Source organism: Bactrocera dorsalis, chromosome 5 (assembly GCF_023373825.1).
Source record: "Bactrocera dorsalis isolate Fly_Bdor chromosome 5, ASM2337382v1, whole genome shotgun sequence".
Classification (NCBI taxonomy): domain Eukaryota; kingdom Metazoa; phylum Arthropoda; class Insecta; order Diptera; family Tephritidae; genus Bactrocera; species Bactrocera dorsalis.
The window spans coordinates 25,005,304-25,026,384 of record NC_064307.1 but is presented as its reverse complement, the minus strand read 5'-3'; the positions used below and the strand labels follow the sequence as shown (position 1 = coordinate 25,026,384).

The window sequence follows — 21,081 nt, the reverse complement described above, 5'->3', positions numbered from 1 at the left end:
TTTTCATACTCTGAACAGAGTGTATGTATTAAGTTTGCCACGAAATTTGTAACACTTGCAAGAAACGTAGGGATCCCAGGAAGTATAGATATATAAGCGAACCTCAGCATTGCGTTGCGCTTCTTAAAATGGGTACAAATATCGAACAAATTCAACTGATGAAAATATTAAAAAAAATTAAGGATATGGTGCTTGAAAATCGTCAGACTAGTGTTAGAGTGATGGCAAGAGAGCTTAACATCTCTTGCGAGTCCGTTCAAATGATTTTAGTGGATATTTTGTGTATGAAACGCATTATTGCTCCACTCGTCCCAATAAAGCTGAATTTTTTTCAAAAAGAATTAACAAAAATATCGGTGTAACATTTTTCATAGTTTAAGGTCTGATCTTAGATGCTGTATGTATATAAGCCAGAGAAAGCGAATGGGCCAATTCTAGGGTAGCCTGAAATTTATTTCTTTTTTAAAACTGATTAGTCTTTTGGATTGTAATAGTGAAAGTATGTAGTAGACATTTTGTTTTCTTAAAAAATCAGCACTCAAATATTACTGCTGTTTTTTAAGCCCTGACTGTTTGGTGTAAAGAGATCTTCATATTTAGAGTCACGTGACAATATTTTTTCTACTTTCTATCGAGAACGGTTAAATTTTATCAATCTAAAATACATACATATTTTAGTATAGCTCTTATACTATATTTTTTATTATAAATAATATCAATATTTTTCTTAATGTTTTAGTAGATAACCATAGGTACACAAGCACTTCTCACTCATAATAGCGCTTCATTATCTCTCTGCATAATCAGTTTAGCAGTTTAGGCATCTCTGACGCACCATTTTATCTAAATGGAAGCGAATGTATGTTTAAGTAAATGTCCATATATTGTGAAATTAGAGTTCGCAATTTCGATTTATCTAAAACCGTCGAGAGCTTATCGACGCAACTGGCAAGTATTTCTAATGGTGCGTGGCTTCTTCACACTTGATGGGCAGAAAACCCACAATTATCACCTAACAACCAATAATACTTAATATTAATTAAAAAACAAAGATTATCAGTGATATGACATTTAATGCCGCTACCAAATGTTATTTGGATTTTATGTTCATCCTTTTTAATACATATAAATATGTTTAGTTTAGGGTTATAGCCTTTCAGACTGAAAATTTTGAAAACTCCTTTTTTATGTTTTATAGTATTGTATTTTGTATGATAATTGAATCATAAGCCATTCTAGAGCTCAATCCGTACATATAATATCAAATGCTTATACATATACTGTTTTTTAAGTATGAAATTATTTCCGTTGATTTCTCTGTATAATCATCTAATATCAATATGTAAATTGAGTATTAAAGCCACTGGCAAGCTCAATATCAACTAATCACCCGGTGTGGACAGGATCCCATCAGAAATCCTGAAAATTATTGCTGCAGAGCGACCGGCCTAGACTGCAATAGCTGGTTGTAATCAGTAAGGGAAAAGGAGATCCCAACTTGCCATCTACATACCGTCCGATATGTATGTTTGACACAGCAGGAAAGCTCTATAAAAGGCTATTAAAATCCAGATTCGAAGCGGCTATCAAGGAAGCTGGAGGACTCGCCCCTAGACAACATGGCTTTAGACCCGGCAAATTAACTCCCGGAGCTGTAAAGTGCATCATTGGAAGTGTAGAAGCCGCAAAGCGTAGATGGCATAAATACAACTAATAGTCCGAAATACCTTCGATAGAACTACATGATTGGATATGTGCTCTCCAAAAAAGGTTTCAAATTTCCGACAACCTCAAAGTTGTCAGGGCTGTGGTGCGGAGCTGCCTTAGCAACAGAAAAAAGCCTAAGTAGGGAGGGATCATGACAGATAGCGGTCACGCAGGAGCTGCACAAGGATCCACTCTAAGCCCATACTTGTGGAACATCAGCTACGATTGGCTACGCGAATGACATTGCAGTAGTAATTATAGCACGAGACAGAAAAAGTGCGAAGAAAGCTTAATCATGGTACGGACAACCTCCAGCTCGCTACGGAAAACACAGAGCTACTACTGCTAACAAAAAAAGCCTATACTACGAATATTCTTAGAACACAAACGCACTAAACTACCTAGATGTAAAATTATACCCAGACTCATCTTCTGGGTACAACTCCAACACTCCGCAGGAAATGCAGCGAAAGTCACCTCCCTATTTAGTAGATTAATGGCCAACATAGGGAGCCCCGGCTAAGGAAAGAGCAAACTCCTAATGTCGACGACAATCAGCGTCCTATTATACGGAGCTGAGATCTGGGCAGATGTACTTAAAAAGGAAAACCGGCGTAAGGTAGTGGCCAGACCGCAGCCCTTACAATTACATCAGCCTACCGAACATTGTCAGGTGAAGCAATATTAAATTGAAGCGGTAATGCCCCAATTGACCTTCCAGCATATGAAAGGAAAAAGCTGTGGGAGCTACAACATGGCAACGAAGATGGGAGAATGAGAGTCGTGTCAGATGGACGGCCAGACTAATAAAAGACCGAAACTTTTGGGCAAGCCGTAAATTCGGAGAAGTCGACTTTTACACAACTCATCTGTTATTCAATCACGGATACTTTAAAAAGTACTTCCACAGAATGAGAAAAGTCGAAGAGCCGTCAAGCCCATACTATGACGAGACAGAAGACGACGCTGAACACTGAAGTAAAGCAAATGTGGCTCCAGTGTGAGCGACGGTTTCTTAGGGCGGCTGTTCTTAGTGATCTGCATCTGGCATATACCGCTGCTGTGACGACAACACTGATACTTACTTGGTCAAGTAAGGTGCCAAATTGTTCTAGTTATTTATCAGGTTTTGCTGCTAAAACTTAATTGCAGAAAAGAGCTGATTAATGTGGGCATGTATGAAAAGGAAATGAAAAAGCTTGGATCGACTTCTAGCTCAACAATGCAGCAAGAGATGTATCATGCTTTGAAAAACTCCAATAGACATATACAGGATTATTACATTAGACCAGCAATCTATTACTTAAATGAACAGTTGAACAAGATATGCCCGAGTTATATGAATATATTTTAACCCCAGCTCTCAAAATGTATTACTACTATATGGTTCAGTACTCTGTAAATCACATAAACCTACATTCAACTTGACATATCCGTGATGCACTGCGTGTGGTGCAAAATAAAGCCGCATAGACTGTGCAGAAGTATGGCGAACCGACTGATAAGTCCGATGCACCGGTTAAATTGCTGGGCCATGCAAACAACAGCTTCGTGTCCAATATGGCACACACAAGATGAGCAAAATTTGCAAAAATTATGAAGACACGTTTATCTAAAAGCAATAAAGTGTCAATGGCTGAGAGCACACGTTTCGCGGATAATCGAAGTATATAATTAGATCGGACGATGTGTCAATTCCTTTGGGTGACGCAAATATGTAATTAGCAAGTAATCACAGTTAATATGAATTTTGGCTAATTGATGTTATGTTAATAAAGTGGAATATATTCCGAAAACATTTATTCGTTTTCTATTGCTAAACTCTCGCACTGATAAGTCATTTCCACCATGCGGCGGCGCGGTGATAAGCTGCTTAAATATCCGCCTCGCTCCAATAAACAAATCAGTCGAAAGTGCAAATTTTCGGAAAGCATTTCGTACGCGCTGAATACGAGTAGCAATTACAGAAAATAAAGGTAGTAAAAGTATATTTTTTTTATTGCACATAATTTTAATATAATAACGCCAGCGATTACGTGGATATAGTGGCTTTGATGAAATTCAAATGCAAATAAAGTTTGTGTATAAAAATGCTTGATCAAGCGGTAGATATTGTGAAAAAGTAGTTTTTCATATGAACCAGTAAGGAAGGGCTGAGCTCGGGTTCAACTGCACATTTTATACTTTTGCATTTTGCAAGACTCAAAGATCGCGAAATTCCTTCAGGGGATGGTAGAACTTTATATTAAAATATATTGGGAAAGAATGAAATTTAGTTTTATCACTATACTACATTTTAGTTCGCATCAGCTAAAGTTACACTAAAAACCATCTTTAAATGAGTTAAGTATGTGCGATATGTGATATTAACTCGACCAAAGGGGCTAAATTTAATATTGAGTTAATGCGGAAAACGTCAAACAGAGGATTGAAATTCTTTATTTTAGGGATATGAGTTTTAGACCAAGGTATAGATCAATTCCATTCTAATTCAGTTCTAAACCACATAATTTTGAAGAAAATTTGTAGTTTAATTGAAATATCATAATTTGGCCAACTTGAACGGTTTATAGTCAGGTTGAAAGACGTAAGTCATTACAATATATTTTCCCTGGTTTTCACAAAGGTACCTCACATACCATCATCAATTATAAAGACAACCAGATGTTCGAAAATCCTGATATTAGTTATGTATACGGGGGAGAAGTCAAGTTTTCACCCAATTTTATCTATTTTAGACATAAAGATACGCTGTTATGAGGAAAGCTTGATTTGTATCTTTCATTGATATTTCCCAACTACTGGCCGATATAAGCAGTATAATGTCACTCGGAAGTTCGAAAATCTGTATATTAGGTTGTCAAAAAAGTCTTGCGGTATTTTTATTGAATCAATTCGTGTGGCACTCATACATCGAGCTTCTTAGAGACTCCAAGCTTCTTCAAATGGTTTATAACGGTTTGATGACTACTATACCGGTCTCTTTCGACCAATTCAGTGATTTTATCGCAATTTTCGACGACAGGCCTTCCGGATCCGACACCAGAACGAAAACGTTGAAACCATCGATGTGCGGTGGAAATGGAAACTGTATCGGGTCCATAAACTGCACAAATTTTATTGGCGGCTTGAGATGCATTTTTGCCTTTGTCATAGTAGTACTGTAAAATATGCCGTATTTTCTCTTTCTTTTGCTCCATTTTTGCGACGCTATAACTCACGAACGACCTAAAAGAAAAACAATCAATCAAACACGAATTAGAGCGTGAAATGAGCTTTCCAAAAAGGTATAGCATGACCCGATGCGACGAACTAGAACTACGCGGTTTCAGCGCCAATATTAGGTATATGGAGGCTCAGGGAAGTATTGACTGCATTCAACCCATTTTTGACATACAGACGTATCATTGTCAAGAAAGGATAATAACTGAATTTAAATTGTATATCTCATACATTGACCGATATTTTCGGTCAAAAGTAAACTAAAGATACTGGGGTCCACATATTCGGTACCTAGGAGCTTGAACAGTTTTAATTGGATTTGGACAATTTTTGGCTATAAAGTAGCATTCACTAAAGGCACACACTAAATTCGTGCAATGTTTAATCCCGTTATATTAATTGCACCTTGATTTGTACATTAGAATGTGAAAAACCCAAATTAAATTTAAAATTGTGTTATTGGGAAGGAGGCGGGGTTGTAGTCCGATTTCGTCCAATTTCATACTGTCACATACCAGTTGTGACGTATTAAACCTGGTTGAGAAGAAGTTGTTATCGAGATATGTGATTTCACCTAAATGTGGGGAGTGCCTAGCCCATCGTCCATTTCTTCGGCTTCTATTAAGCCTTCACATACCATCTCTGGTGTAAAATTTCATGCCTCTTTTATAATTGGTTATTGATTTTTCGCACTTTTAGTAGTTTTCATCCATTTTTACGGTGTAGGTTGGGATGCTTAAGAGATTTGCCCTGAGCGAATTTGGTTGTTTTAGAATGAATGGTTTGAAAGAAATGTACTTTAAATCAATTAGAGGCACCACAGGTGCCTCTTATTATTACGACCCCATGTCCCATATAACAGTTCTTTATTTCAATTTAGTATTTAATTATGGCAATTTATTGGTTTTCGTTTATTGGTGTTTTGTGGGCATGTCAGTGCTCCTATAAATTATGTAGAAATATGTTGCAAGAGTATAAAAATAATCAATATAGGTCCAGAGTTATATATATTTATATAAATTATAAGGATTACTAGACTATGGGAATTCCAGGGGATTGATAAAAATGACAAATTGAAATATCTTGACGGAGTTTGGAACATGTGGTAACCAAAGTAAGTTGATATTTCCAAATAACGTCGTTAGTCGAAATTTATAAAGTACTAGAACAAAGTCACAAATGAAGATAAAAATGTCTGTATGGGTATCTATAGCGTTTCCTCGCCAGATCATTGAAATCAGTGAAAACCATTTTGAAAGATAATTGGGCCAAAGGAAAGTGAAAGCACGTTTGGTTCCAAAGCCACTAAATTTTTTCGAAAAACAGCGCAGCGTTAATGTCTGTGAAGCAATGTTTGACTTTTTAACTTCTCTTCATACACTGTGAAATAACGGTTATGTTGAAAACTATTTAAAGTACGTCAATCCCTCAGAAGCATCAAATTTCAAACTCGGCATGGAATGAAAGAGTTACACATAACTCCACTTTTAGATGAAATTTTTACCGTCAGGAAGTACTCAACTTTCAACTTTGCAGAAATAGTGCGATCTCAAGTCTCAAAACTGTAAGTAGAAATTGGGCCAAAGTAGCCAACAGATACTAAATTTGTGAACCAATTTTTAATGAGAGGTCATATTTATTGTAATTCAGAAGCAATATATTCGAAAGATTTTGAGGAAGCTGAATATACACGCTCTAAAAAGTTACAATAAATTGGTCAGTAGAATTTCTTGAGAAATTGTTGTGCTTTTTATGGCATGTTTGATCCAAGTAGCATCTTTAAAAAAACCAAGAAGAAAAAATATTTTGTATTTTTTTCGTAATCTACCTTGGATATATATGTACAGAGGGAGTAAAATTTGTATAACATTGAAATGGATAAAAATATTATGAGCCCTATAGTCATTATTGACATTTGGACCGAACGTATAAAAATACATTGATTTCCTTGATGGCAAGTTTAAGTTTCTTCCGACTTTTTATTCAACAATTTGGTGTGAGTTCACTTTGTGCATTGGTTTTGAGCTTTTAGGGAGCGAAGAGTTCTGGGAAGACATCAATAGAATTGACCTGAGTAGGGTGTATTAAAGTAGGCATCAAGTTTCGAAACACAAACAATTTAGCCAAGTCCGCAAATCTCTCTAGATGTACCATAGGAGTTTTTATGGAACTGAAATTTTGAACACGCACTTTTCTCCCTAAGAAGCTGCTCATTTGTCGGAACTGCCGATATTGGACCACTATAGGAAATCCAAACTGTTCTGTTAAAATCAAGTCTTTGTATGGAAAACTTTTTTATTTGACGAGATATCTTCACGAAATTTTTTATTAAGTATTGCCCAATCAGATCGAACTACTATAACCTACAGCTATCATTCCAACTGACCGATCAAAATCAATATTAATATCTTTTTTCTTTCTTCAGTAATGTTAATTCGACTTCAAGGTTGTTTTTTCTATCCCTGAAAGCAAACACTTTGCGCATATGTGTATATCTGTATAAATGTATATGCTTACAGTTATTTGAGTATTATATTATATATATTATTCAGTTTTTTTTTGATTACCTTGATCTGTACTTAGATAGCGCAGATAGGCTTTGTATCCTAGATAAGCGAAAATATTTGCAACTCTGCGTTTCTACGCGTATCGACAACAACAACAACAACAACTACAAGTATGTAAGTAGTGTGTGCGTGTATGTATAGCAATCGATAACGGTATCAGTTATTATTAGCGTGATTTCAGTTAGTGATTGATGTACACTTTACGGTAATTAACACTGGATTTTCACGCACAAAAACAACAACAGTTTTTTTGACAACAAAAACAATCACAATGTATACATTTAGCAACAACAACAGTTATTATATATTGTTAACAGCTATTAACAACAACAATGCAATATTTATCACAATCAATGCAATAACAACAACAATAGCACTAAGTCCATGCATATGCACTTACATATGCTTACTACGAATACAGCAACAATGATTACACAACAAATTAGACGAAAAGCTTGCAAGCGACTGTCGTCTCGTGAGTCCTGCTGCTGCTGCTGCTACTCTTGCTGCCGTTGTAGCTCTTGGCTTAACGGATGTGGCAAATATGGCGCCAGCAACGCATCGCTCCTGGACTTATGTACCAACGGCCAGGCTGTTGGTGGTTTCGCCAACGCCACTTTGCAACGCTGCTGCTGCTGCTGCGGCGCCCACTTGCCATGCCCGCCACAGCAGTTGGTATTTTTGTGCAGCAAAGTCATATACGGAATTTCGGCAAAATTTGGGGGAGGGATTCTGCCTGTAGTATATATGAGTAAGGTTTGAAGTACATTGTTTAAGGTATTTGTGTAGTCGGTGTAGTGTTAGTGATAAGGCCAAACACTTTCGGTATATACAGTTATGTTAAGCATGAAATGGCTAATTCGCGCAGTCGAAGCAGGATGGTACAGTGATCAAGGCTTTACTAATAGCTTTCATAATAATGTATTAAAAAAATATCTCACTTTTCATGATAATATCAAGAATTTTTGATGAAGATACTGTCTCTAGTAAAAGAGAAAAAAAAAATTACGAAAAGGACGGAAATAGATAAGTCTGAATCTCTTTTTTTTTCATACTAAAAACTTCTCAGACAGTTTTGTCATTACCTGGCTCAGTATTGTTAGAGCACGCATCAAAGAAGGGCACCGGCAAAGAGCAGATATGCCACATTTTATAGTTTTTTTTCTATAAAAATGGGTAATTATCAGAATTTTATATTTACGAGTATTCGTGGGAAAGTTATATCGGGGACTCCTAATACTAAGAGGATAAGTCAATTGGAGGATTTGGAAATTGTTTTGTCCCCTTTAATATTAGGAGCTCCCGATATAGCTTCCTAAAAAAGCTATGTAGCTGAAATTGTGGATTGTGTTTATTGTTCTTTGGCAGTAAATCATACGCAATTTTGGTTTCGTCGATTTCCTTCTGTAAATTTTGATGTTAAGCCGTAAGCCCTGGGTACTAGTGTTTCTTACTCTGTAAGACAATAATTGTATTATTATTTTTCATTCAATAAATAAATAAATAATTTTGATGTGTACGATGCATCACGTTCTGGAAGAAGAATTCATGAAAATATTTAGATAATGGAAATCGTTCATGTATCACTGTTCAAATTGCCTAGGAACTACGCACAGCAAAAAAAAAACGTTTGATGTCATTTCTAGAAATCTAATGCTACTCGTATTGGTGATGAGAAATGAGATAAGCTAAGACGATCGCGGTCCAATTTCGGTAAGCTAGGGATTGCTATATATTTGGTGGCATTGCCAGTGAATTATCTACTAAAAGAAGAAAGCAATCTCCGCGTAGCGATCAGTTTTGGCTAATATGAGAGGAATTGTGTTCAGAAGTAGTATTCCTTGTTTATAGTCTTGCTTGGTGGGTTAGCGGGAGGAATTCGGAGAGCATCATACCTCGTTAATCGAAGAAAGCTGTCAACATAACCTTCATTTTTGACGAGTTTTTTTCGGCTTCGGATCACCTTCCGAGTCTGATCGCCAGTAATAAAACGTTTAATGACAACCTAGTAATCGAAAAATATTGTTTCACAGACGTTAACGCTACGCTCTTTTTGAAAAATTTGAGCCCGCACACATAATTTAATTGAACGTCTTTGTTGAATAATTTCATTCATCGTAAAAATCGCCGATTACACTTTATGTGCTTCAGAAAGACGAGTTTATACTAAACGCTATATATTTTGATGTGATACTTGGTACAGATATCAGTGACAGTCATACCGACCTAGGAAAAAAATATTTCGATGAATAGGTTTTCACGAGAATTTTAAATTAATAAGTCTTACTATTACTATTTACACAGAACTGGACGACTGGACGTCCTTGCGAAATTAAGTTGACATAAAAAATCGGATACGAACTTTTTAGGTGCTCGAAAGCTACGATTTATTCAATGTGATGTAATTGATGGGGAGTGAAGACAGAGTCTTGTGTGTGGTTTGAAATAATAACCTTTTAGCTAGTCCAAATAAATACTATAACTTTTGGGTTAAGTGAAAAAGGCATTTCAATAACGAATTGTTATTAATAATAGTTTATTAAACCCCAAAGAAAATAAAAGAAGAAAATATATAGTACTACTTATGATACTGTATATTTTTTCAATAAAATACGAGTAAAATACCGATAACATACATACAAGTAAATACTGGTCATCAATAAACCTGTCAGTCCTAGAAATAGCTTAGCACCATCTGTCACATATTTGGGCATTCCCTTACATCGCAAATATACCCAATATTTTGAGATTAAGCCACTGTGCCGCATGTGAATATAAAGGACAGCCGCTGTACATACCAAATTTATATATTTTGATTAGTATATACACAAGTATGTATATAAACACATGAGATATACGAGCCTTACGAGTGTTCCCTGTATGTATCACTGTATGGTAGGACCTTGTGTATGGATTTTCCGTGCTGACGTTGGCACTTTGTGCTAGATTTAGAGCTTGTCCTTAAGTAGTCGATGGAAGGAGGTATCCCTCCAAGCTTTCTTACTTCCATGTGCAGATGTATTCCCCTTCAACTATATGTACATGTATATTCGGGTACACATTAGGTTCTTTATGGGTATTTCGTGGTGATGACGCTTGCATGTGTTTACTAAATAAATATTTCTAATGGACCTAAAGGCCTCCTGACGCAAGTTTTTAAATTTAAATTTAATTATGTTGCCGCTTGTATTGCGTTGTTTATACCAGAACGAGCGTAGAAATTGCGTAAGAATCAGGTTTTTTAGTCGAAATGGACTTTATTATGATTCACTGATATAAAATGATCTCTATCGCGAAAATATGGCAAGCACTGTTCATACATCGGTCGGTAGGAGCAAAAAAAACAGGTTTCACTTGCACTGTGGGTGCCCGGATATATCACACACAAGACATCGAACCCTTGGAATTCATCAAATATTAAACTTTGCATGTTTATCTAATAAAAGTATAACGGAGTTCAGTAGTTTCATTGTAGGCACCATACAAGGCCCTACGATAGTGATAGATCAAAATGGCGAATCTTGCGTTAATTGAGCCCAAAGAGCTGCTCTTCTATCTACTTACCTATATAATATATAATTTTAATTTCATAAATAAACCTTAAATATGCTTTGGTACTGTTGTCGATAAATTGTGCTTTTCACAAACAAGTAAATTTCTCCTCTAAAAATTTATCACAGTTTACGAGGACCAGAAAAACGAATGCTTTGCTAATTTACTGAAGTTTTGTAATAACCATAACAGTAAATACATCTGCATTTTTTTATTTGATAAATAGCAATAAATTTTTCAGAATTATAGTTTTTGGCAAGCTTGAGGTTAATGACGCTCAGGGGACCTATTAAAGATTTACTGTTAATTCATGGGATTAATTTATTATTGTCTATTATGGTATATGTTTGAATTTAGTGATTATGTAAGTACTTCTTGTAATTAAATTCCCCGGGTAAATGATATTTAAAAAAATTAGCTTGTTAAGTTGGGAAGACTGTCCTTAATATCGTGCCAAATATGAGCGCGATCCGTCGACCAGTTCGCGACCGTCGGTACACCTCAGTAAAACGTTGCGAATTTCGGAAAAAGTTACGATAATTCAGTTTTATCAAAACCACAAGCCTACGAGTGGTGCAGAGCTTTCAAAAACGGTCGTTGAAGACATGCCTTGCTCTGGATGACTGTCGACCTCTTCGGCAGATGAAAATATTAAAAAAGTGAAGGGTTTAGACAAGAGTTGGAGAGATGGCACAAGATCTCGATATCTCTCGCGTGTCCGTCCGAATGATTTTGGTGGACATTTCGGGTATGAACCGCGTTCTTGCTCGAATCGTCCCGATTAAGGTGAAAAAAAGATGTTTTTCTCACAATGTATATGTAAGTACACATGTAAGCTATTGTGACTTTCCATAACAGAGGTGCAACAACTTTAATTTATTTTATTTTGTTTGAGGATAGCATAAGATAATAATTGATTAGTCGATTTTTGCATTATTAATATTACTTATGTAGCAGGTTAAATTATTTTAAGCGGTCGATGCTAAGAGGAATTTTTTTTGGGCAGCTTGGAACTGCACCACAAGACCCTTATAATTCACAAATCGCTTTGAGCCTATCTCAAATTTGTTAAGGCGGCTAATGTCAGTTTCGGCTATGACTTCTGATTCACCGAAGGTAAGACTGTCGAAATGTTTCAACCTCAGCTTTGTAAAGGCTGACAATGGAGGAGAAAGTGCCGGAATGTTTCCACCCCATCTTTCTCCCCTCAACTTTAACAACAAGCGCCCGATAAGATTTTTAACCTTACCCCATGAATGTCTATTGTAAGTGCTATTAATACAGTAGATCTACCTTGTTCTACTCTCAACCAAAAGGATTTCACTGTCGCATTGAAGTGGGTCATCGTCCGCCTCTGATAAGCGCATGCGAGGTCCATTGGTTCGGTTCTAGAACGCAAGGTGCTAATGGATATCCAATTCGAAGGCAATGCGATGTGAACGGGGCAAGGATGCCCCCTCAGGCTAGCTCATCAACTTTGCAGTTGCCCGCAATTCCGCTATGACCAGGTACCAAAAGGATTCTGATAATGATGCGGATTTATGGTATTTTCTGTGAAGACAGACGCTCCTTGACTAGCTTTGAGCGCACAGCGAACTCATCTATAGTATTGCCGCCCTGTTGACGGAGTGAATATTCATCTCCATGAAAATTGCAATTTCATAGTAGTACGTGGACTGTCACCTTAATAAATAGCAGTCACTACACCCCGAAAAACAATACAGGTGTCCAGTAATTTTAAGCTAAGATTGACGAAGAGCTCCTTACAGAAAAAACCCCTTCAACCTTCCCGCCTACCTCCGACCTATCGGTGAAAAAACTCACTGCGTTTTTTTTCCACCAACTTCTCCCCACCTACATATCCGTCGTCGATATGTGAGCAGAGAAAAGGCCACCATGAGTGACACGGATAAAATTAAATTTGTCTGCCGAATTTAGTTTACAATAACTCGAAAATAGTGGTCCCATAGTCGAAAGGTGATTCCATTATCGAATCAATCAATGAACATATTATTTCTAACTTTAAAGGGTAAATGGTCTAAGCAATGGAAAAGTGTTGAACCCCGTCTCTGATAATGTTTTGTATATTGTCATTTTATTTGATATACAAGTATATTATACACAGGATGAGCAAAAAAGCGTTTATATTCAAAACAAAAACTGTACCGATCAGCCACGGCTTATGAGATTCAATGTTATCGAGTCTGTAAGGCAATTTTTTGTGCTATTGGAAAAAAAAAATTGTCTGTTCATTATAAAATACCACATACAGCAAAGGAGCTCCATCTATTCAATTGATTAGAAAGTGAGACAGAAGTTCGAGATGAAAGGTTCAAAAATGAACTTACGATTAAACTGACGATCATGAACTTTAACCCTGAAGAAAAAGAACTTTTAAGCATATGATGGCATAATTTGAACTTTGGAACTACTTGAAGATATTAACTTTCAACCGCTGATTTTACAAATTCTATTTCTTCAGGGGAAGCATGCTTTGAACTAATTTCTAGTGAGGTCGCGAAAAAATCCTACTTGAACAGCTGGTGACGCCTTTCGGTTGTAATTTTCCGAGCCTCTGAGTACGAATTAAATAGAGAGTCACGTATCTACAAAGCGTTTAGAGCCAGCCAAAAATTTATTGAGCTGGTTAATATCTACTCCTACCAAGTTGGCGTGTCCATAAGAGGTATGACAACCAAGATGCTTCAATCTTAGTCTCAGGAAGACTGAAGAGTGAAGGAGAAAGTGTCTAAATGGTTTCCCGTGACTTTACCCATGCAATTTTGACAAGTTGCGTCTTCTAAAGCTTTTAGCCTCATTGCGTTAGTGCTAATGGAACAGTTTTCACTTAGAATACCTATCATTGCGCCCATGTGAACCTTGCTAAGAGCTTGTGGTTTCATTCTGAGCCAGAAGGCTTTCGCAACCCTACAAGTACTGATAACCAACGATTATGGTGCTCACACGAAGCCCTTACATCCAGCCCATGAGTTCAAGAGTGCCCCTCCTGATTGGATTTGGATTAAACTTCCAGGGTTCGTTTCGGCTTTGGAAAGCTTGATCAGTAAGAGATATAGTTTTACAGAGACCTTGGAGAAAGTCCTCTATACTTATGGATGCATATATATATGTATATACTGTATTGAAAAATAGACGATGGCTTAATGCCGTGGATAGGTCATCCCTTATTTCTGACTTAACCTTGTTCTGGCAAACTTTAATGATAAATTGTTGGATCCAGGTGGTTTCAATGAAAGGATAAGAAAACTTAGAACCCCAAATCAAAAATAAATCAATAATATTCAGTTTCTCTGGAATTGCTTTGCATTTTAAACTTGAAATTGTCAAAATACTTAAAATATGGAAATATCGATCGTTTTTAGACATAAAATAAAACTTTATGCAAATAATATCATTCAACTGCATAAATATAACTGCATATATATAAAAATGTTTTCCTTATATATTGAAAAATTTCCGCTGCCTAAGGATACAGCATTGAACATCCACGTACATAATGCCATTAGTCGGCAACCCAAATCGCCGCCCGCTTACCCCTCAGATACTACTACTTACGAGTAAAAAATAACACAAAATATACGATAAATCATTGCCCACACAAAGTGTTGCAATGTTGCGCAACAGCAGCGCCGCACAATGGCGTCAATTGGTTGGCGCAGCACAAAAAAAAAGCAACAAAAGCGGCAGCGCCATCATTTGCATGCAACATCGCTCAATAATTGCATTTGAACGCCAATTACGCACAAAAACACATAGTTAGTTTACCGTTTGCGTATATATGTATGTATTATACTTACACATATATGTAAAAAAATTTCCACCTATATATACATGCATGTACATATGTGCGCTCCCGCTTTCTGCTGCAGCGCGTTTAGTATGTGTATATTTTGCTTGTATTGTTAGAAACACACACACATAAATGCAAATAACTACATATACACACATACAAATATACATATATATAAATATACATACACATACATATGTATGTATATATGAAATCACACATGCAACTACTGAAGCTTGCAGCCAATGTTGCTCATACCACCCGCCTTACCAAAGCTGCTGTTTATAGCACCTACAACACACACACACACACTCCCACTCATACATACATACGAGCATACGTAGCTGCTTTTGCACCTCACTTCCGCATCCGCTGACAGCCATGTTGCTCCCTAAGGTGCCACTTTATCGCCAACAACTCGCACTTCACACTGCCACATGGGTCTCAACGCCCACATTGCGGTGGCGCCACACACTGCGTACCCACAACCCCCACATATATGTTTGAAAGTTCATTTATCAACACTACTTTGTTCCACAGCTCGTTTGTATAAAGAAAAAATATGGCGCTAACTCTTTTCCGCACGCTGCTATTGGTTGTTGCCACAATCGGTTTGGCGCAGGCGCGTCATGTGCCTGCCAAAACGGTGGTAAATCACGTTGTGACGTCATCACTGCCCACAATAGGGGTTGCACGCAGCATCATCGACAACAACAATGTAACTAGCATCCTTGACGCTGGCAAGCAGCACGCAAACGCTAAGTATCCAAGCCAAAGAGCGTTGAGCCTCGAGGACAACGGCAACGGCGACGCTGTCACTGTCAACATCAGTACGCCGAAGAGTGTAGTTCAGGATTGGAGTTCGGTGTGTCAGCAGCTCTGCGGGTAAGTCAACTGTTGCAAGCTGCAATAACTTTGAGCAAAAGTGGAAAAAGAATATTTTTTTTTCGCATAATAGTGAAGCAAAAGGAAGTTGTGTGTTGGTGTTGTTTAAGTGCGCATATAAATGTGCGTATATATGTATTTATATGTGTGTATTTGTCTGTGTATATCAAAAAAAAAATAAACACAGCATAAACTTATGTCATAATGCAATTAGCCGACAGCAAAAGTTTTGTGACAAGTGATAAGATCTTCATTAAGGTCAAAAGTGGATTAATGCAAAGCGTGTTGTGAAAGCAGCTTAAAATGTGTGTTTGTGTTGATGCTTTAGCGAAGTTTGCGTTTTATATTATTTGTGTTTAAACCAAAGTTTTAATGTATTTTAATATAAATATAATAACAATGGCAGTCATTTGCTAACCCTTAGCCTTACTTTACTTTGATAATTGCAGAGCTGGCTTAGGCGGCCCGCCATGTCTTGCCTACTGTCACAGCAGTGACGAGCCGTCGCTTCCATCATACTTTGCAGACAACAAAAATGAAATATGCAAGGACCTCTGCAAGCTACAGCTCGGTAAGTACGATAAATTATTAAAAATAAATAGAAAAGGTTAAATTCGGTTACATCAAAGCTAGAAAACCTTTTACAGTGACAAAAGATTCCTTACAAAAACTTTGATCGGTCAGTTTGTATGGCAGTAGTGGTACTATCACGTCAATTTCGACAAATGAGCAACGTCTCGTTCTGGGATCTATAAACCTCTTAGAAAACTTAACATATCCTGTTCAGAATTTATGGTATACTTAAAATTTTATTCTTGAACTCAATAACATAACAACAAAAAAGAAAAATTCATTTTATGTGGAGCAACTATCACGCCTTTGAGCATTTTTCTTACCAAGTAATGAAATGTCATATTTGCTCCAAATTGTATTTAATGCCGGTAGATATTTCCGAACTTATACATTTTTTGAAAATAGGACAAACAATGCCTTTTAAAAATCTAAGAAGTATAAAAAGTTGGGTTAGCTCAACATATGTTTTATAAATTTTGGTTAAATACCACAAATAGTCAATATGATTCTAAGGAACAGGATATAATAATAAGTTTAAACTATTATCTGATTGTGGGATGCGAAAAGCAATTGAGCAATCATTATCTAGTACTAATTCTAAATAAATGATAGGATGATCATTAGGGTGTTTTTTTAACTATTAATTTTTTTCAGTTCCGTCACCAAATTACTTTGAAAATACCCTAAAAAAAAAGCACTGAAAATTTTAGCCCTTAATATTAACATTAAGAACTGCACCAAAGCCTGTAAAAATTTTCCATAGAAAATACACTACAATCGTGATTTTATATCTTTAAATTCCTACAGCTCAGAGCTATTTTATGGCATGGCTTTGACTTTAGACGCATATTTTTCAAAATTGTTCACTCTACAAAAGTGCGCGGTGCAACAAAGTCGTTACTCACACCGGCGAGGTACGAGTAGTAAGGGGCTCTAAACCTGATTTTTCCATGAAATTCGCATTTTTTTGTATATATCTCGTAAATTAAAAGAGCTATAGAAAAAATTTACATGACAAACTTGTAGAAAATTTCATTTGTTACAAAAAAGGTTCAAGGTCAAAATCGCCATAATTAACATTTCACAAGATATTCGGATTTTTAAGTAAGGATTTTTTAAGAAGATTTTTTATTACATACCATCTATAAAAATTCTAAGTTATACGTAGTTAAAGTTATACGTCAAATGTACTGAGCATTCATTCATATCATGTCGAATGACCACACAGAATATTTTCTATTTTCTTTATGCAGAGCAGAAATTTTTTTTTTTATGATATCCTTTTTTTCAAAGTATTGAATTTACTTGTTTAATGCAAACATCAAAAAATCTTAAGTTATATACATATATGATAAAAAAATATGATTTAAGCAAGGTTTAAGAGCATTGGAAACCTTTTTAGAACAAAAACTGTCCTCTAAAATTTCAGATTTTGTTTGCAAAACAAAAAATTATCACTCCTCATGTGATGTTTGTATATCTAAAAAAATTATCAAAAAGAAAGGGAATCAGTTTGTGTGTTAGATAATTTGTTGTTGTTGTTATTGTAGCGTCTCAAAAACAGTTTTGAGGAATGTATACGAGCTAGTAGTGCTTGCTCGAATGAAAAACCGGATTGGTTTCATTTACATAGACTCAAAATACGCGGGTGTGTGCATGGTGCAAATCTGCATTTGTTTTTACGGTTCATCCCAACTACGATGACTATCAACCCATTATTACTAACTGTGGGGCATCCAATGTAGCGAGATCAGAAAATGTTATAATGAATACCATCCACTAACTAACTTAGTTTTCTCAAAAAACCGATAAAAGCACTTAAAAATACTACCGTTTTCAACCGATCAATCGAATACTAAGAGGTATCTACAGTACTAAAACTCCTTTGACACTCTGATTGAGGTATCTTTAAAACATACGTTCTGAATGCATCAACGGCCTTTTCAGGTGTCGAAAAACGTTGACATTTTAGTTAACGTTTCCATACGAGAATAAAAACATTCATTCGGCACAAAGTCGAGACTATAAGGTGAGTCCTTCGAATCGATGTCTTAAGTGCTTAAAAATGCAGTTGCTTCAGTCGATGGGTGAAAGCTCGCACTGTCGATTATGGAACTTCTCCAAATTTGTCTTGTAGTGATCTGCTACCTCGATTGAATTCATCATAGCATCGACAGACAACCGTCTTTGGGGAAGCGAAAAATTGAACTAAGTTCATCGGCGCACTGGTGCTGAGATAATTTACGTCGAAAGTTGTAAAATATAATAAACTTTACGGTGAAGTTGTGAATTGTCACTTTCGCAGTACGAGTATAACCCTAAGTGCGGATACCAAAGTTGTTGAACTCACGTCGAAGTGGCTCTATGTTTAGAACTTCGGTCGACGCCAACATCAAATTTTAATATTAAATAGGGTCGGAATGAACTGCGATAATGATGCATCTAAAACGCATAAATTTTCATGGCATGCTTTCAGGATACTTCTCATAATAAAACTGAAATACAATAACGTCATACCCTTTTCGATTAGAGCAAATATACAACGATTTATTTGGAATCAATGGGACAGTTTCTCAGAATGCTAAATTTTAATAGTGTTTGGTCACATATACATAAATGTTTCCAGCAGTAGAACTCAAGTCTACTTTAAAAATCTTCACCGAAAAATTTCCTCAAAGAACTTAAAATTCTATAAATTTATAAAGAACCTTCTCCATATAATCAAAACCCGAACTTCTTGTCACTTTAACCATTAATCAAAAACTCTCTCTTTTTCTTTCTCTCTCTGCCAAATCCCTACCGTATAGGTGATGTTAGTTGCGACTGTCAGCCCAAAGAAGTAGCGTCGATTATTTTCTCCAACATGACATGCCAGTATGAATTACGTAATATGGTGTGTGGCAGCTTCTGTGAGCATGGCGGTACAACACTGATCGGCTGTAGCAGCTGCCAGCTGGAGGCCGATAAAAGCAAGATATCGAATAGATCGTCGGATGAGAGCACAACACCAGACTGGAAGGAGCTTTGCGCTTCTTTATGCAAAACCGGCGATGGCGGGTCACTGTGCAATTGTGATTTGGCGCCGTTTTTTTAGAAGTCTAGCAGAGCAGCGAAACGCTATGCCAACCACACGGTCCACATACAAGCAAATAAATTGAAAACGAAATGTGGACAGACACAGGTGACAGCTGATGACAGAAGTTGACAGTTGAAGACATTGTGTCGATGTTGTGCGAAATTGATGGCTTGGTTTTTACTACTCTGCGCGGTCTCTAAAGTTTAAAATTTATTTTTGACGACGACAAAAACACCAACAACTTATTGTTCTGGGATGTTTGTTATTGTTTATGACACACACTATACATACATATATTTTCGTACAGACGTTTAAAGTATATATTTAGTTATGCAACACACATACATAAGTAAGCACAATGTATGTATTTATGTAAATGATTTGTGAATTTTTCCACTTCAAAACTAAAACTGATTTGTATGCTCCAAATAAGAAAGTTTTTCGCAAAACATTTGAGTTTTTATTACACCGTTATTTGTTCGTGTTGTTGTTTTTTGATGTTTTTTTGTTGAATTTTGTTGTTTGTTTGTTGTTTTTGTTATAGCGGCTTATGCGCTCAAATTGTGCACACACGATGGCGGCAAGGCATTGCAAGGAAAAGGAGAACTACGAAGCGTGCAAAAAAATAAAGAACATTAAAAAAATCCAAAAAAAAATTAAAAAATACTCAATCCCTATGCGAATCAATTAATTTGTAATTAATTTGAATTATAGTTAATGAAAAATGTACCGTTAAACTAACGTAAACAAAAATTCACAACTACAAATACAATTATAGGCATAAAGCGAAACGAAACTGGAAGAAAACGAGAGTGTAAGACACTTGCTTATATATATAGAGATATATATACTATATAGTTATATAGCTATCAAGGTGATGTAGGCCAATATATACATACATATAGACATATATACACACACACATTTGCATACATAATATCTATACATACTGTATAATCTCTAATGCACTAATTCATAGCTCATATTACATGCATTTGTATGTAGTTATGCACCGTTATCTATAATAATCTTAACGGTTTTCTGTTTCACAGTTATTGTTGTACAACTTTCTTAAGGAAAAAACGTGAATGCAAAATAAGAACAACAAAATCACCAAAGGGCTTCCAGGATGCCAGCATGGCGGCGTGTGGCTTGCCGGCAAGCGTTGGCGGGCGCACAAATGCCAGCTGGCATACAAATCTCAGAGTGTAGACTAATTGTAGGTTAAAAAATAAAATAAAAACACAAAATGTTAAATAATTAAACGCGTTAATATGAAATATTGTGCAGCATTTCGAGTTAGAGGTTGGTTTTTGAAATTCTTTTTTTGCAGTTTTTCTAAGCTTTTTGCTTACGGCATAAAATCAAAAAAAAAAATTTCATTAAAAAATTTAAATGTTTTTGAAGAAATGTATTTAAAAAAAAATATTTTTTGACAGTATATAATTAATTATTTTTAAAGGTTTTTGAAGAAATTTAATTTAAAAAATGTTACAAAAAAAATATTTTTATTTTTAACAAAATTTTTGGTTTTCAAATTTAAAAAATGGCATAAAATCAAAGTAGCTATAATGAAATGCTTATTTACATTTTTTTTATTGAAAAAAATAATTTTTTTTTATTTTATTTACAGAAACTAACTTTTTTTTTTTAATTTTTTTGGAAAATATTATTAATGAAATTCATTT

At 35.8% G+C, this 21,081-nt stretch overlaps 1 protein-coding gene across 1 annotated transcript; it reads left to right on the top strand.

Moving 5' to 3' along the window:
- The first annotated feature begins 3,564 nt into the window (after positions 1 to 3,564).
- LOC105224870 (uncharacterized) lies at positions 3,565 to 20,643 on the top strand. The gene is made up of 4 exons (XM_011203091.4): positions 3,565 to 3,683; positions 15,400 to 15,744; positions 16,194 to 16,315; positions 19,125 to 20,643. Exons 2-4 carry the CDS (start codon positions 15,422 to 15,424, stop codon positions 19,409 to 19,411), a joined length of 732 nt encoding a protein of 243 aa, XP_011201393.2. The 5' UTR covers positions 3,565 to 3,683; positions 15,400 to 15,421; the 3' UTR covers positions 19,412 to 20,643.
- The last annotated feature ends 438 nt before the right edge of the window (positions 20,644 to 21,081 follow it).